At 42.2% G+C, this 18500-nt stretch overlaps 2 protein-coding genes across 2 annotated transcripts; one reads left to right on the forward strand and one right to left on the reverse strand.

The window, feature by feature from the left end:
* Positions 1-105: 105 nt before the first annotated feature.
* lyrm5a (LYR motif containing 5a) lies at positions 106-2456 on the forward strand. Its single transcript, XM_037760151.1, has 3 exons — positions 106-262; positions 1547-1614; positions 1701-2456. Exons 2-3 carry the CDS (start codon positions 1570-1572, stop codon positions 1914-1916), a joined length of 261 nt encoding a protein of 86 aa, XP_037616079.1. The 5' UTR covers positions 106-262; positions 1547-1569; the 3' UTR covers positions 1917-2456.
* A 1140-nt stretch (positions 2457-3596) lies between these two features.
* On the reverse strand, positions 3597-16933 carry slc5a8 (solute carrier family 5 member 8). Its single transcript, XM_037759900.1, has 17 exons — positions 16423-16933; positions 15996-16115; positions 14971-15036; positions 14823-14874; positions 14639-14706; positions 14496-14534; positions 14033-14148; positions 13400-13540; positions 13185-13314; positions 12841-12929; positions 5199-5308; positions 5054-5121; positions 4875-4961; positions 4516-4733; positions 4024-4127; positions 3840-3928; positions 3597-3754 (listed from the first exon to the last, which is right to left on the reverse strand). The coding sequence occupies exons 1-17, from the start codon at positions 16654-16656 to the stop codon at positions 3635-3637; spliced, it is 1851 nt and encodes a 616-aa protein (XP_037615828.1). The 5' UTR covers positions 16657-16933; the 3' UTR covers positions 3597-3634.
* Between the last annotated feature and the right edge of the window lie 1567 nt (positions 16934-18500).

The following is an 18500-nucleotide window of genomic DNA, read 5'->3' on the forward strand; positions in this document are numbered from 1 at the left end:
GATTCGTTTAACTAAATCAGTTTCTCTTAAAAACTGTAATAACTTCACAGTATATGTTATCATCTGCACCTGGTAACCATAGAAACCATAGGAACGCCTCTGCGCATGCGTGGTTGTCTGTTTTTATTTGCGACACAACGAAACGACGTACGGCAGTGTAGCTGAGCTGTGTCCACTGTAGTCTCAGGAAGGACAAAGACAAAGGAAGACGTCTCTCTATTATTGTACCGTTTGAGTAAATCCACCCAGCAGAAGAACACATGTAAATATGAAATGCACTGTTTAATATGGTCTGTGATGAATGTAGTGTGTGTTAAATGCTAACTAACAAGATAACTAGCTGTTCAACTGTAGCTACCAGCTAACAGGCTAATAACAGTGGCATCCTTAGAAATAGAATAATTAGCTATATATTGAATAATAAGTGCGATAATAAAGCTAGAGTGAAGATACTGGTATCATATGAAACTAGAAAACCTAATGAATTCATTGGTACAACCATGTCATACTAGCTTGTTGGGAAGGAGGTTAAATAAAGCTCCAAAGTTGCACTAAATTTTAAAATTTTGGTGAGGAAAAACTGGCATGGCATTTTCAAAGGGGTCCCTTGACCTCTGACCTCAAGATATGTGAATGTAAATGGGTACTATGGGTACCCACGAGTCTCCCCTTTACAGACATGCCCACTTTATGATAATCACATGCAGTTTATAGTTTACAGTCATAGTCAAGTCAGCACACTGACACACTGACAGCTGTTGTTGCCTGTTGGGCTGCAGTTTGCCATGTTATGATTTGAGCAGATTTTGTCTATTGTCTATTAAACTTCTCAACAACTCGTAACATAAAGCTATCATAAGGAGAGTGCAATATGTTAAATTGGGACAGTGCAATATGTTGCATTTGTGTAATATTGGGCTATTGTCTGTGCAATATGGGCAAGACGGTAGACAGTGCAATGAACTACCTGGGTGCAATACCTGCCATGGTGTGTGTGATAGTATGTGCCATTATGTATGTGGACTGTGTTTGTGTTGAAACATCTGTTTCTGTGGAACTGTTTCCCTGTCTTGTGTGGAATCGTTTATTATTGTTGTTGATGCTGTGTTAATTTAGTGTTTGTAACTGCAGTTGGACGGAGTTTAGGAAAAATTTCCCAAGGGGGACAATAACAGTATATCTTATCTTATCTTATCTTATATTTGTCCACTCCCATGTTGATAAGAGTATTAAATACTTGACAAATCTCCCTTTAAGGTACATTTTGAACAGATGAAAAAATTTGAGTAATTTGCGATTAATCACAAATAACTATGGACAATCATGCAAATAAATATTTTACTCGATTGACAGCCCTATTAATTCATATTTTTAAATTAATATAATTTCTATGGTTGCAACTCTTTTATCTTCGGGGCTCTGGCTAATGATATTGTTTGACTGGCTTCTGTTTTCTTTCACTCACGCCCCCTAAACGTTTCTGTCTTTGCTGTAATTGTCATCTCAGTTAACAAACACTTTCCCTTTCATGTTCTTCTCGTTTCAGAAGTGTGAAACCTCGTGTCTGACATGGCCAACCCTTTAAGGGGTCAGGTTTTCAAGCTTTACAAAACTGTAAGTGAATCGCACTTAACGCTACACACACGGTTTGGTTGTGTCCTGTTGCACGTGGTTTTAATGCGTTTCTCATCCTCCAAAAGCTGCTGCATCTTGGCCGTGAGTACCCCCAGGGATCAGCTTACTTCAGAGGGAAGCTGAAGGCAGCTTTCATGAAGAATAAAGATGTGACGGACCCCGAAAAGATCCAAAAGCTGGTGGCCCGGGGCGACTTTGTCATCAAGGAACTGGAGGCTTTGTATTTCCTCAGGAAATATCGAGCCATCAAGAAGAGGTATTACGACCAAGATGAAAAGTAATTATTACACACATAAACAGCACTGAATTATCCTTCAGGCTGTGAGGAAAGTACAGTCAATGTGTTAATATTTAATGTATTTTCACATACACACCTCTATTAATGAGATGCAGTACACATTACTCTGCAGTTGCCCTTACATAACAAATAAACTAAGCTTGCCTCACAAGGGAAATGGACAATCCACCTGTAGGAAGTGCCACAAAGTGATGATAATGAAGCTGTTATTGAATTTGCTTTGTATTTTTTATACCCAACTTGTACCTTGAACCAGAGTTTTAAGTAACGAATACTGTACATATGTTAATATCATAGGTTTTCCTCTGAAGCCGTTCTAAATGTCAGAAGCCTAGGTATCAAACTGACTGAATCCCGTTGTACAATGTATTTTCAGTGTATATATTTGTAAATACATGGTCAAACTTCTTGAAGAGTGAATGTACATGACTGTGTATCAATGCACTATTAGATAGAAAACAAGCAGTATTTTAAAACAGTGATGTCCTGTCATAATAAATATTAGAAAATCACAACAATTTAACTCCTTTACTGTCATTGCTATTACGAGATTATACCATTAAATATATTTGTTCTTTTGTATCAAGAACTTGTTTCAAGATATGTCATTGCCCTTATTTTCAGCTCCAGATGCCAAATATTGCAAGTAATATCAAACCTGTAGTGTATTTTTGTTCCAATTATTTTAAATTTAGATGACCTCTTGCTCTCACAATATTTGTATGAGTCAGTCATTCATCACAGACAGTCATACACTTACTTGCCATCACTTTTCTGTCCTTGGGCTGTGGTTAGTTTGAGGCTTTCTGTAGTGTTGAAGTTAAAGCCCTCAGTGGTCAGTGACAGAGGTCGGCCTTTTAATTCAGTTAATCAGAATCAGAATCAGTTTTTATTAAGTACATACATACAGGCATACAAGGAATTTTAATCGGGGTTTATGCATCTCTCTAAACACACAAAGACAGGACTATTATGTACACAAGTAGTGACAAAACAGGTGTATATATATATACACACATTACATTTTAGAAAACATCCAGGGTTGCTGATATTTTCAGATGTTATGGCTTTGTGAATAGAATAAGCATACAAATCATCAAACTGGAAAATCTTAAAACAATACACTAGACCATAACACCATACACTAATCTGAGAACAAAACCTCATACGTGCTGGTGATGGCCAGCCTGTAGAAGACCTCAGACGTGACCACCATTGTCATTGCAAAGAAGAGACCAAACAATGCAAAGTTGGCTTCATAGCAGTAATGAGTAATACTTAACAATTTAGGCTAAAATTACTTAGTGACAGAAAGCATTCAGCTTCCATTCAGACGCAACCAAACAGCCGTTTCAGTGCAGGTAAAAAACATCTCACTCTATAAAGGTTTGTGTTAAAGAAAACGGCATTCAACAGGCTGGATGAGAAACAAAACAACCTGTTAGGAAGAGATCATTTTTGCATTTTGGACTCCTGCATGAAGTCCATCTGCTGTAACCCTACCTGGGTTGGGTTGGATTCGCACTCACATTCGTACATACGGACTATTTACATGAACCTGACCTGCATGTTTTTGGACTGTGGGAGGAAACTTAACACCAGGAAAACATGCAAACTGCACACAGACTTTTTTTCTTTAACTCCTTCATTGACATTTTCTTGTATCAGACCAGTAATTATGTCAAAAACATTAGTTGCATCTCATTTGGGAACGCTGCTTTCCGTTAGGTCCAGCTCAACATCACAGAAAGCAGGATTAGTGCTGCCAGTTTTCGTCTCTCTGTCCTTCGTCAGGTCAAGCTCTCCTGTTCGTCTCATAACCTCCAAAAAAGGGAAGAGCACAAAGCAGAGAGTCAGCAGCTGTTATTAGTTGATAGTGATATTGTTTTACTGCTGCAACACTTACTTTGTCTTTACACAACTTGAATAGGTGATAAAGAGTCGTGTCTTCTTTCATTAACATGAGCCTCGATTCCACCTTCAGCTTCCAGCCTCCTGAAATGTACATTACGATCACAAAAGAGCACATCAAAAAACAGCACTTTATTCAGACAAATGTAAAAATATGCAACAGAATATATGTTGTTTACCTGTAAACAGGCTGACTAACAGTCCCACACTGATAGCTATGATGGTTCCAATAGGACTGAAGTAAAGGTAGGACAGAGAGTACCAGTTATCTGCCAGCGGAGGCCTAGAAGAGTACAGGAAAAGTACATGAAATCTTGCACATACAGACAGAACTGTGACATCAACATTTGTAAATGTCTCCTTATGAATCTTCTGTATAATTTGACTCCAGCAGATATTTAGATAAACACGACATGTTTATTCAGGGTTGGGTAGTAATAGGATGTTGATATCACAATGCTCTTTTTTTTAAATGTATTTTATTTATTATTTATTTATTTTGTTTTATTTATTATTATTATTATTATTATTATTATTTATTTATTTATTTATTTATTTATTTATTTATTTATTTATTTATTCATTCATTTATTCATTTAGCTCAACTGAGGACACTAAATAGGCCAAATAATATCCAACCAATAACCAGTCACAGCCAGTTACACACTTACTTGCCATCAATGTCGTGTGCCGGGGCTGTGGTGATGGAGGTCGGCTGTGTCGGCAGAGCAGTTGAGGTCCAGTTGAGGCTGCCTGGGACGGTGAAGTTACAGCCAGCTGTGGTCAGTGACAGAGGTCGGCTCATCTCAGGAGGGGGAGGGTACATCTGGGCTCCGATGCCCACCCACAGAGACACAACCAACCCCAACACAAGACCTGACAAAGCTCCCTAGAAAACATTTTAATCACAAATTATCATCCCAGGAGTAAAACTCATCTACAAAGCTGGATTAATGTCTCTTTTTAATATTAGCACGGGTTACTGGAATCACAATAACAACAAAAAACAGTTAAATGAGGACAAGCTTACTTTGGAGTTGGCAAACGGACAGAGGATACCCAGTGTAAACACGCCAAGTAAAGGACCTCCAATGATGCCAAATATACTGACGGCCGCCTGTATAAAGAAGCAAATATCAGTTAAGTTGCAGGGTCATAAACCCCCAGCCGGAGTCTCCTGCTAAAGCCTACAAAACAGATCCACTTCACCTGCAAGATCCCTCCCATGAGTGAAGCCAGTCCAGCCATTCCAATGCAGGAAACCCCGTATATGAGACCTGAAACAGGGAAGAATTTTAGATTTTAATCCTTAATCACCACCTAACAGGCAATTACATGAGGACAATCCACTCACTCAGCCCCTTGGAGATCCAGGACAGGTGTTTCTCAGACAAGTTGGTGTACGGTTTGATCAGGTCCTCTACTGTCACTGCAGCCAGCGCATTGATGCTGGAGGACACTGTGCTGCGGGTTGATGTAACACCAAAACCACACACAATTTAGTCAAAGAAGAACCACCATATAAATGCCTTGCATATACGGATGCAACTTTTTTCAATCTGTTGGATTTATTATACTCTACAATATCTGTTGGATTTCTTATACTCTAAAAATGCATACAAAGGCCTCACTATTGGATGTTTTATGAATAGAGTCAAGGGTGAGAAAAGAGGGGAGTGTGGCAGATGATGTTTTATGTTCCAAGGTCATGAGGACGGAGCCAGAAGGTGATAACGAGGAAGGAGGAATGCAGCAGAGGCATCACGCGTCACACCTCATGACTATTGATATTGTGTAAACCATAAAAGACTGGATCAGGGAGAGCTCGGGGTTCAGACTTCACGAACTGACCCATGCACTGTATGTTGTCAGGGACATGTAGGTTGGATCCAGATATCTGTAAACTCTTTTATTTTACTTATGCAACATTAATTGTTCGGAATAAATTGTATTATTATGCTTTAACCCGTCTGTTTGGAAAATCTCTTTGTCACACAAGATTAACCAACACGTAACTGGGCCTTGACCTCTTGGAGGTAGAAGGCCAGTTCCTTCAATTGGTGACCCCGACGTGATCTTCGGCATTGAGAAGCGTGTCCAAAGGACGGACAGACCGGCGAGAGAGAGAAAGGGATCCCTGAAATCTTAAAGGTGAGCAGAACCTGTTTTATCGAACTCTGCATATTGGCTTACTCTAAATTATCTCTCTTGTTGTGCTGAATCTCCTTTGTAGTGATAAATGTTGCAGGAGTAAAGACTTTCTCAATTAAAGCTGCCCTTTTGGTAAATCCAAGAGGAGGAAAGCTGAATTAAAGCTGCCCTTTTGGTAAATCCAAGAGGAGGAAAGCTGAATTAAAGCTGCCCTTTTGGTAAATCCAAGAGGAGGAAAGCTGAATTAAAGCTGCCCTTTTGGTAAATCCAAGAGGAGGAAAGCTGAATTAAAGCTGCCCTTTTGGTAAATCCAAGAGGAGGAAAGCTGAATTAAAGCTGCCCTTTTGGTAAATCCAAGAGGAGGAAAGCTGAATTAAAGCTGCCCTTTTGGTAAATCCAAGAGGAGGAAAGCTGAATTAAAGCTGCCCTTTTGGTAAATCCAAGAGGAGGAAAGCTGAATTAAAGCTGCCCTTTTGGTAAATCCAAGAGGAGGAAAGCTGAATTAAAGCTGCCCTTTTGGTAAATCCAAAAGGAGGAAAGCTGAATTAAAGCTGCCCTTTTAGTAGAACTAAAAGGAGGAAAGCTGAATTAATTTAGGGGAGCAAGCTGCCCTTTTGGTAAAGACTAAGAGGAGGAAAGCTGCCCGTTTAGTAATAAAAACTGTATGAGTGTACATTAATAACTAGTATTCAGAGGAAAATTAAAACTTACTGTTGATACTGGGCCAACATCGCTGGAACATCAAAGTGTCCAGTAGAAGCTTATGTTGGTAGGATCACAGCGAGGGGCATAGCGACCCATTTACTCTGAATCTAGTTACTGTCATAAACTGAATAAACCTGTGTGAAATAGTACTGGACAGAATGGACGGAGAATTTGACAAAGACTGTGAGGAACGGGGTGGCTGTGGGCCTCCCCGTTTATCATTTGGACAGCAATGGGTTAAAGTCAGGACCAATGTAATCTGTACATTTGATCCCAAGACTAGAAAGAAAGAGACTCAAGACCTAGATGAGTGGTATAACATGACAGTGAAGGAAGGGCATTTTCCAGCCACGGGAAGTGAAGCCAAATTCATGCCAGTGATGAGAGCATTAATACAGGTGGTTCATAGAAAGCTGCTGAAAGCAAGACAAGACAAAGACAAGGGACATATGATTGTAAGGAGGAAATTGAGGAAGAAAGAAGACGAGTTGGCAAGTAAATTGGTAAAATATAATGTGATACAGATGGCTGCACTATCAGCCTTAGGCAGCCAGACGAAAGCCACCCACGCAAAAACCGCTGAAGCAAAACCACTAGTGAAACCCTCACCCAGTCCTAGCGCACCCCCACCACCAAACCCACATACTAGCCAGCCGCCACATTACATGTCCCTCCATCAGCAGTACCCACCTGGCCCACATCCCAACCCCCCTCCTTATCCTCCTCCTACCCCTAGTCCGGTACCAACCCCACAGGACAGTGATTATACAAACGAAGTTATGGCACCATTGTTTCAAGTGTTAGGTGGTACTTTGGAACTTTAACCCCTACGCTACCTCCTTCGGTAATGCTATTAGACAAAAGTATCCCATACCAGCGGGTAAGCTCCACAGCTTGGTGTTTAAGATTAAGAACGGGGAGAGTGGACGCACGTTCATAGAAAGAGCAAAGACAGAGTGGGCGGGGGCTACGGGGGTGAACCCAGATAAAGAATCACAGCAGTCTCTGTTCAGAATAGCTCTGTTAAAACATGCTCCGGAAGGAGTTAAGAGAAAGATGCAAGAGAATCCAGATATGGCAGGGGCAAAATCATCAAGATGGGAAACACATTTCTGCCATCATCAGGATGCAGAAACCAAGGAGGAGGAAGAGGAAAATGAGTCATTAAAAGAGATGGTAGCTCAGTTGACTAAATTACAGTTGGCAGATGCACGGACTCGTGCGACAGATAAGAAAAAGGGAGGGAAAGAAAAAGATACCCAGATGGCTCAAATTGTAACACCAGCTCCAGCCCCGCCACAGAATCCTTATCCACTGCAGGGCCAGTCACAGGCTATGTATCAACCCCAGTATCATGTTCCTTACCAAGCTGCCCCATATCAGCAGCCCCCTTATCATGAAGGCCGGAATAGAGGCAGAGGGAGAGGAGGAGGCAGGGGGAGGGGGTATGCCCAACCAAGAGGAGGCAGTTGTTACATCTGCGAAAGCCCGGATCACTGGGCACGTGACTGTCCTCAGAAACAACAACAGCAGATGAGAGGGCCTCCACAGCAGTCATATCAGCCAACAATACAGACTCCACCAAACCAACAGCTAGCTCCAATGCAGGCATACAGCGGGTACTCTGCGCAGGGACCTCCACCTGGTCCATATACACCAGGAATGTTCCCATAGGGGTGCCCGACGGAGATGGAGGGGTAGGGGCTGGCAGAGCCCTGTCTCCAGTTGACAGTGAACGGAAAGCGAAGATGGTTCATGGTGGATACGGGAGCACGTTACTCCACCTTAGCTGAACCTATGTGTTCCCTTTCCTCTCACTATGTTTCCGTTTTGGGATTTTCCGGCACTGAACAAAGACTGCCTTTTACTGTTCCCCTTCCTGTCCGGCTTGGGAGACAGGTGATGGAGCACCCCTTTTTGTATGCACCTGATTGTCCACGTGATCTCCTGGGAAGAGATGTTTTGGCAGCACTGGGGGCTTCTGTACATTGTTCACCAGAAGCTGTGATAGTGAGTTTCCCCGGAGGAGAAGAAATGGTGTGCTCCTCGCCCTCCAGTGCTGATCGCATGTGCATGTTGAGTCCTGATACCTCACCTGATGCCCCACCACCCTGTGCGGACATATATTGGGCCCTGCTAGCCGACAGAAACCCTCTGATTGACTTTTACAACATGTGGCAACCATGGATTAGGGCTCTACACCCTTACCTCCCTGTTCCCGATCCTCCCCACTGCACTCTGAATTATGACAGAAATAATGATCTTACGTATCAAGATGAGTTCCAACAGAACCTGTTAGATACAACCTGGGGGATAGGGGTAAGAGATGTTTATATAGCACCAGCAGGAGTAGCAGCCGCAGTAAAAACTAACCCCAGCACAAGAACAATGGTATCGCATGTCAGAAGAAGCTGTTCCCCATGTGTCCCTAGCCATAGCTCCAAAACATCAGGCAGCAGAACTTACGGCTGTAGTTTGTGCTCTGCGGTTAGCGGAAGGGAAGGCAGTGAATATTTTCACAGACTCTGCGTATGTGTGCAATGCAATTCACAGAGATATGTCTGGCTGGGTGCAAGCGGGTTTTAAGACTAGTCAGAATAAACCTATGGCTCATGAGGAGTTGATGAAAGAGTTGTTGGAAGCAATCCAGTTACCACAGAGGGTAGCTGTGATCAAAGTGAAAGGACACAGTCAGGGCACTGACTTAGAGAGTATAGGAAACGAAGCAGCTGATGCAGCCGCTAAAAAGGCGGCAGGGTATTTACCTACTATGATGGTCATGACCACAGCAGATCTCGGTTCTGAGATAACTGATTTCTCCATCATACAAGCTCAAGAATCTGCCACAGCAGCAGAACGAACCATCTGGGAAGATAAGGGAGCTATAGAACAGTTTGATGGTATATGGTATAACGGAGATCAAATAGTTATGCCCCCCTGTTGGATGTCCTCAATACTGACTCAGACTCATGGACTTGACCATAAAAGCCACAAACAGATGTTACGAGATCTCCGCCACTGGTGGATTCCCCGGAAACATGCTACTATAACTGACTTCTTGAATAAGTGTGACGTATGTAGTACATGTAACATCAGACCGACCATCACTCCTAGGGCAGGAAAACATCCTTCTCCCACTGCCCCGGGACAGGAAATCTTTATGGATTTTACAGATATGGGAGTAAGGGCTGGGGGGAAAAGATTCCTCCTAGTAATTGTGGACGCATTTTCACGTTGGGTTGAGGCCTACCCTACGGGAAAAGAGGACGCAAAATCAGTCATTAAATGTCTGGTGAATGAGTACATTCCGAAACATGGGTTTCCTAAATTGATCAGGTCAGATAATGGTTCACATTTCAAAAATAAAGACCTGCAATCTGTTGAAAAGGCTCTGGGACTAAAACACAAATTTGGCACTGTGTATGATCCACAATCACAGGACTCACACCATTTGAGCTTACGTGTGGCCGACCTTTCCCAGGGCCGTCCCAAAACCCCTCTCCCCTTCCTGACCTCGGTTACAGACCATACTATTTGAAGGCTAATGCTCTTGTGTCAGCTCTCTCCTATACAGGTGACAAACCTGTCACCCCTGTCACAGAGGACGTTCCAGGACCTGACTCCGGACCCCCGGAACACCTTTGGTTGAAGGTGTTAAAGAGGAAGTGGTCGGAGCCACGTTGGACAGGTCCACACAAGGTTCTGGCCAGAACTGCAACAGCTGTGCAGCTCGCAGGAAAAGGACTCAACTGGTGGCACCTAACACAGTGCTCCAGCAGCAGGTCAGGACCTGAAGCAGAGGAGGCAGCCCCACACGGAGCCCAAGCAGAGGAGGCAGCCCCAAAAGGAGCCCAGGCTACGTGAAAAGAGGGTCACGTATAGTATAATTTTTTTATTTTTCATATACTGTATAAACTGTGACTGTGATGAGATACACATAAGGGAAAGAAGGTTACAAGGTCTTGCCTGTATTTACAGTTAAATCAGGCTAACATGGTTGTTTAGGTGGACTCATCTAGGTGGTTTTTGAAAAACATTATATATCACATTGTATTAAAAATTGTTGCTTAGAATAAATGCTACAATAGAAAAAAAAAAAAGAAAATAGATAAAAAAGAGAAACCAGGGGTGGGGAGAATCCACCAGAGAGAAATTTCACTTCCTTTCCCAAACCAGTACAAAATAGGACCACCCAGATAAAAGTTTTTCAGTTGCGCGCAGGAAAACAAACTAGAAGCATCATGCAGTACGACAAACTGCTAGTAGCGTTTGCTGTAGCATTTGTGTTTACCTCTCTTGTCCTCGTTCTTCTGTACAAACTTTCTTCATGTGATTTGTCATGTATTTTAAATGTTTTAGGGAATGTGAGAGAAAATACCATGACCCTTGTGTAGAGTTTGTGTACTCAGATAAATCTGAATAACCTGGGAAAGCACAGACTGTACTAGTTTAGATACCTTACTTATCATCCTCGCATCTGCACTCTGCTAAAACTGGCTAATCACAAGTAACTCTTTAACAATAGACAATGCTTTCACTCAGAAGCAGGGTGGAAGGTGTGGGCTACAAGGGGGGGAAGGCTAAACCAAGATTATAAAGAATGATGTAGTGAGGTAGCTCCCCTAATGAATATAAACTAGCTGACCAAATAGCTGCAGGTTTTGAAAACATACCTATAATGAGCGCTCTGATCCCTATCACTCCTAACAAAAATGTTGACCGCATTAACTACATCCACTATAATGTTCTCCGTTTGACTAATCTAACTCGTGATGCAATTGCCGGACTAGCTGAACAAATGGCTCCTACGTCACTGATGGTGATCCAAAATAGAATGGCATTAGATATGCTGCTGGCAGAGAAAGGCGGTGTATGCTCAATGTTCCAAGACTCATGTTGTATTTTCATCCCTAACAATACAGCGCCGGACGGGACTGTAACTAAGGCGCTAGAGGGGCTCCGGACGCTGTCTGAATCCATGCACGATGACTCAGGTATCAACAGCCCCATTAACGACTGGTTAGACCGTACTTTTGGGAAATGGAAGTCCATGGTGGTATCTCTATTCTCCTCAATCATTGCTGTGTGTGGATGCTTAGTACTATGTGGTTGTTGTTGTATTCCATGCATTCGCCACCTCACTGAGCGTGTGATCATTTCAGCTGTGCAACGAAAGCATCCGGATGCACCTCCTCCTTATCAGATGGCCATGTTCCAAGCGGAGAGACAGGGTCTCCTGGAAATGGTGGGGGATAGTGAAGATGTTGATCCTGAAGAGGTTGTGTGAAGATGCTTATAATTAAAACTTCTGTACGTAACATGATGATGCTTATAATTAAAACATCTGTACGTAACATTATATATGCGTATAATAAATATATCTGTATGTAACATTATCTGTAGGTGAACTTAGTTAAGTTCAAAAGAGGGTCTGTTGGATTTATTATACTCTACAATATCTGTTGGATTTCTTATACTCTAAAAATGCATACAAAGGCCTCACTATTGGATGTTTTATGAATAGAGTCAAGGGTGAGAAAAGAGGGGAGTGTGGCAGATGATGTTTTATGTTCCAAGGTCATGAGGACGGAGCCAGAAGGTGATAACGAGGAAGGAGGAATGCAGCAGAGGCATCACGCGTCACACCTCATGACTATTGATATTGTGTAAACCATAAAAGACTGGATCAGGGAGAGCTCGGGGTTCAGACTTCACGAACTGACCCATGCACTGTATGTTGTCAGGGACATGTAGGTTGGATCCAGATATCTGTAAACTCTTTTATTTTACTTATGCAACATTAATTGTTCGGAATAAATTGTATTATTATGCTTTAACCCGTCTGTTTGGAAAATCTCTTTGTCACACAAGATTAACCAACACGTAACTGGGCCTTGACCTCTTGGAGGTAGAAGGCCAGTTCCTTCAAATCTCACTTTGTAGTACTGAACGTGAGCCAATTAAATAAAGGGCCAGCTACATAACCAAAGCACTGAGAAGCTCAGATTACAACACACACAGAGGGAGAGTGACTTCATTCTCTGCTCAGGTAGACATTACTCCATTACAAATACTTATTTGTTGCTAATAATGCTCTGAATGTTGAATTTAGCACCTTTAATGTTAAGTACTGTATTAACCTGAGAGATCCGCTATATGCAGCTGCAACAAACAGTCCAGGAAGGCCAGGAAAGTCTCCCAAGATGTCCATCACCAAATACGGCATCAACTACAGAGGAAGGGTGACACTGGATTAACATTAGTGATCAGGAGAGTTGGAGTCTCACAATGCATATATACATTCATACACACATACATACTGTATACACTCTATCAACACATGCATACAGAAACCTGGCTTAGGTGTGAAGAAAATCACAAAATGAATCTCATCTCAGTTGGACCTTCTTGGTATCACACACAAAAAACCCACAATGTTTATATATTTAAAGCCCAGCACAATCTTAGTTACTCTCCATCGTACCTGGTCGGGAGCAGAAACCTGTCCAGCGGTCCATGGGTCACACCTCTTATAGACTGAGAAGAGGCACAGTCCTGCAAACACTGAGCACAGCAAGATGGCCCACAGGCCCACCAGGTTGATGTACAGAGATCTGGAAAACGGAAGAAGGCTGGATAAATATGCCAGTATTTATACCCTATCTTGGTAAATGTCTCTCCCGGTAAATCAGGACTCACAGTCTGGCATGAGTGAGGCTCTTACAGGCGATGTATCTCTGAACCTGGGCCTGGTTGATCCCATAGATACTGACCCAGACGAAAGCCCCTCCAATGGTTATGGTCCAGAAAGTATGTCTCCTCAGAGGGTTTGTGTCAAAGCTAGTGAAACAGAAAACAAAGGCAGTTTGAATTGCAGAGAAAACTTGAAAGATAAAAGTTTTTCATTGATAGAAATTGTTCATCAGTGGGCTTGTTCCTCCAACAAAGACAGATTTACCAGGTTATGTGACATTTACGGACTTTAGAAGATGATGAAGATTGCCTGAACACACATTAAACAATCGACCGGTAGTTTATGAGCCACTGGAAGCTCCAAAGGATACACCTTTTGTCTCCAAATTCATTAATGCAACCTGTTATGGTGTATTTGGTCTAGAATTGCAGACTTCAGAGGATGCAGCCTCTGATTTAAGGCACAGTTTAAGATTAAACTGTTCAGCACCATGGAGAGAGATGGACCCAATAAAGACTTTTAGCACCATGAACACACAGAACAGAAGTACTGTACAGTACTTTCTGTACCTCTTCTGTTGACTGTTTAATCTCTTCCCACCGTTCGATAGAGCCATTCAACTTCTGACACATACTCACTCCAAAAAGTTGAGTCTCCCTCCCTGTTGTGAATCTGAAATGATGGGGAGGACTCCACCTTGTACGATCACAGACCTGATGATGACAGACAGGAAGCCTGCAAGCATGACACCAAGCTGGAGGGGAACATTTTGATCATTTCGGTTGCTTTTTTTTGTCCCAGTAATGGTCCTTATTTCACCATTTTGTTGCACTTTAACTATTGTACATGGATAACATATTTAGTATAATGCATTAATCCAAAACATGAGCCAAAGTGTTGGTGTTTTGAGTGAAAGATGTAATGACTTGTGGAGATCAATTTCTTGCTGTGGTGGCCTACAGCTGCTGGTGAACAGCATTGTCACTAGCAACCACAAAAAGATATGACACATGCACAGTGACTTGGTCAAATCTGACAGATTAGTACGCGTGGTACCATAACAACCACACGTTATGTCGTTTGTTCCATTCAGGGGCCTACCTGAATCACATCTGTCCACACCACTGCCTTCAGACCACCCTGTACCAATGCAGACCACAAACAGGTGTCAAACAAACAATCAAATCCAGGAACATATAGAATACAAATTCTGGGGTCAGTTGATGGCATATTTCATCACATACCATTGTGCAGTAAAAGGTGCAGACCACGCCTGTGGAAATAACCGCACCCCACAGATCCATCCCAGTTACTGCGGAGAGAGGCAGGCTTTCAGACACACTCAACTGAGCAAAACCGAGCAGCTTGAAGTGCCCTCATGCAGGAATGTTTCACCAATCTCACCGCTGTGGACTGAAAACAACATACCTTGGTTTAAAGCAAGAGCCGGGGCATAAATGACGATTCCAGTGTAGAGGATCTGTGAGAGAAATAATAGAAAATGACCTTCAGGTGTCAGATTAGCTGTTTTACCATCAACGGTCAAAGCCCCGTCATTATGTGTTAACTGACTCACTGTCTGAACAATGAAGAGCACAGTTCCCAGCAGACGGGTCGCTCTGCTGAAACGCAACTCCAGATACTTGGCAGAGACGTGAAGCAGACAGAAAAGAACAGACAATACATGAGGTCAGTATCGGGAAAGACAAATTGCACATTTTTTACAAAAGTTATCATACCCTAATATCACAAATTGTCCATTGGTCCTGCTTTATACACAAGTAATGACTCATTTTACTCCCCCTTACTTTGGATCAGGGTTTCATGCGATGCGATGCGATGCGATGCGATACAAAACGCTACGATACAAAATGATACGATGTGATACGATACGATATGATACAAAATGATACAAAACAATACGATACGTTACGATGCGATACGATGCGATACGATGCGATACGATGCGATACAATACGATACGGTGCTATGCGATGCGATACGATACCAAATGATACAAAACGATGCGATGCGATGTGATGTGATGCGATGCGATACGATACAAAACGAAGCGAAACGATACGATACCATACGATACGATACAAGACGATACGATACAAAATGATACACAACTATGCGAAGCGATGAAATGCGATACGATACGATGCGATGCGATACGATACAAGACGATATGAAATGAAGCGAAACAATACGATGCATTGCGATACGATACGATATGATACGACAAAATGATACCATACAAGGGCGCTGCTATAGCTCACCTACTAGAGCGGGCGTCCCATGTACCAGGGCCGAGTCCTTACCGCAGCCGCCTTGGTACATGGGATATGACCTATATCCTTCCTAAACCCCTGTTACCTTACCTTTACCTGACTCCATTTCAACATACACGTTGGAGCAGAGCCAAATCAACCTCAGACTACAACAAGGACGTGCTCTTTAGTGCAAGACAATATCTGGGTCAGTTTCTCTTGTGTTTGAAAGCGAAACAAAACATTTGACACGTTTCAGACTTTGTGAATAGAACAGAATAGAATAAGCCACACAAACGCTATAATCTAAAAACCAAACCGCACTCACCTCATACGTGCTGGTGATGGCCAGCCTGTAAAAAACTGGGAGAAAGATCTCAGATGTGACCACCATTGTCACCACATAGGAGAGACCATAAAATCCAATATTGGCTCCATAGCGGTATACCTACATAGGATTAAGATATTAGGAATCAGTATGTTTTTTTATGATTTTGGCAAAGCTATCTTATTTTCATAAGTGTAAGTTTTAAGTGTAAGTCCCATGCATGTCTCATTGTTTCTTCCATTATGTCTCTGATTCACTTGAAAAATCAGGGGTACTGGACTGGTAAAGTGATGCATCTCGTCCCACTTTAAAAAGTTTTCTTGCATTCAAAAATAAATACATCCTGCAGACTGAACCAGACACAAAATGAGTTTTGAGGAGAGATGATTTTTGAATTTATCCCTTTGGGAATCTGCTGTGACCTTACCTCGGCTGGGTTGGACAGCACTGTGATGGCTGACATGAAACTGGCGGTCAGGGACAGGGAGACAGGCAGGGCCGTCAGACTTCGGCCCCCCATTAGGAAGTCCCCCGAGCTTCGCTGGCCCCTGTCCGCCCAGGCGTAGTAGACCCCGACGGCAGCCGACACCAGGAGCATGAGAGCAAACACCACATAGTCCGCTGCCACGAAAGAGCCAGTGACCAGAGAGTCCCCTGACATTGTGGTGGAAGTCAGACACCAAAACTGGAAAGAAAACTTTTCAGAAAGTTATTCAAACTGTTCCGTGTGTTCCGTGTTGCACTCAAAAGTGGGGGGAAAAAGCAGATCCTCTACGGATGAATGGAAGTCCTGATACATCACCGTCTCACTCAACACTGAGCTGAGAGCAGGACCACGGACCGAGACCTTTTATGTATGTGTGTGTGTGTGTGTGTATGTGTGTGCGTGAAAGAGAGCGAGCATTCCAGGCAGGTACATGTGGAGTCAACAGGCGAGGAGAATGAATTGTTCACCTGACCACAGGACTCCAGATTTACACACACACAAACACACACACACACACAATACTACAGCCTACTCTGTAAATGGAGACTCTATCTGTACATTGACTAATTTCCATTCAAAAGGAAGACTTAACTTTGTGAATATGTTCAATGTTTTGTCCTGAAGGTTGCATTCAAAAGAAGAACTTTGCAGCATGTCTAGATGAATTACAGTATGTGATAAAATGTGATGTATATCTAATTTGTTGTTTAATTAAAGAGGACCTATTATGCAAATTTTCAGGCACACATTTGTATTTTGCGTTTCTACTAGAACATGTTTACATGCTTTAATGCTCAAAAAAACGCTTTATTTTTCTCGTACCGGCGTTGCTGCAGCACCTCTTTTCACCCTCTGTCTGAAACGCTCTGTTTGAGCTCCTAGCCCCGCCCTCCTGAAAAGCCAAGTCTGCTCTGATTGGTCAGCTGGCCCATTCTGTTGTGATTGGTGCAACTGAACCAAACTCTTCAGACTCCGCTCCAGCTCCACTCTTGTTTGAGCTTGAACCAAACTAGCTGCTATAGGCAGGTATTATGCAATTGTGTAACTTGGTGACATCACCGTGTTACGGAAGAAAAGGCGGGACTTCAAGCAAGGTGTTTCAGGCAGTTCAGGAGCAGTGTTTCTGTGAGCTTTGTAGACTTTGCAGACCTTTTACATGCAACAAAAAAAACATATAACATACTAACGGAAAGAGAAAAGGCACCAAAGCATAATAGGTCATCTTTAAAAGTTTTTCGCCCATGGCCTACGAGCACTCCCATGTTAGTTTTCTCCACATTTGTGATTATCAGCTCCCACTCTGTGACCGCAGTTTAAATATTTTTACGAACTTCTTTTAAGAGTCTGTATCTTTCGCGTGTGCAGGATATCTTTGCAATATTCACACTTTTCATATTCATTTTTACACGGACAAGAAATGTATTCAAGAGGAGTGAGTCTAGACGATATGAGTAAAGATAAAAAACATTGTTTTTTTTCTATTGTTGCACAATACTTCCCGTACGTAGATGTTATTCACTGCTTCTGAGATGTGTGTCCAGTAAAAAGCAATGATAAGGAACAGACTTCTTGTAAATCAGGCCGAGAGGGAGGCAGCACTTGAGTAAACTGTGGTTTTATTATTAATTTAGTGAATGGGAGGTTTGAGATTGAGATTGGATTGGATTGGATTTTGTTGTGATGTTTTTTACAGACTTTAGGTATTCACTTTTTAACCCGTTAATCACTAAGTCAAACTGACCTGGGACATGTAAATACTTCACATTTTATAAACATAAAAGATCAAATTATTGATTTTTCTTTTACATGTTCTGACATATAGCTTTGATAACAAGTAAGGTGTAAAGTGTCTTTTGTTTAGGTATATATTGTCGACTCTGTATGAAGTGTTACTAGTGCCTTTTCTAACTCCTCTAGAAATGTCTCTCTCTTCTGGAGCTTTCCAAGGTGCTAGCCAGTATTTATGATAATTAATTAATCATTAAATTATCAATGAATAATTATTTAAATGAAACACT

The sequence above is a fragment of the Sebastes umbrosus genome, chromosome 23 (genome assembly GCF_015220745.1).
Source record: "Sebastes umbrosus isolate fSebUmb1 chromosome 23, fSebUmb1.pri, whole genome shotgun sequence".
Lineage (NCBI taxonomy): Eukaryota > Metazoa > Chordata > Actinopteri > Perciformes > Sebastidae > Sebastes > Sebastes umbrosus.

Bases quoted from the DNA above. Each gene is read 5' to 3' on its own strand.
- lyrm5a (XM_037760151.1), top strand. From the start codon at position 1,570: ATGGCCAACCCTTTAAGGGGTCAGGTTTTCAAGCTTTACAAAACT. The intron at 1,615-1,700 runs GTAAGTGAATCG...ATCCTCCAAAAG, and splicing joins TTTTCAAGCTTTACAAAACT to CTGCTGCATCTTGGCCGTGA.
- slc5a8 (XM_037759900.1), bottom strand. From the start codon at position 16,656: ATGTCAGGGGACTCTCTGGTCACTGGCTCTTTCGTGGCAGCGGACTAT. The intron at 13,315-13,399 runs GTGAGTCCTGAT...TCCGTTTTCCAG, and splicing joins AGCCTCACTCATGCCAGACT to ATCTCTGTACATCAACCTGG. The intron at 4,962-5,053 runs GTGAAGTGGATC...TTCTTTATACAG, and splicing joins TCATGGGAGGGATCTTGCAG to GCGGCCGTCAGTATATTTGG.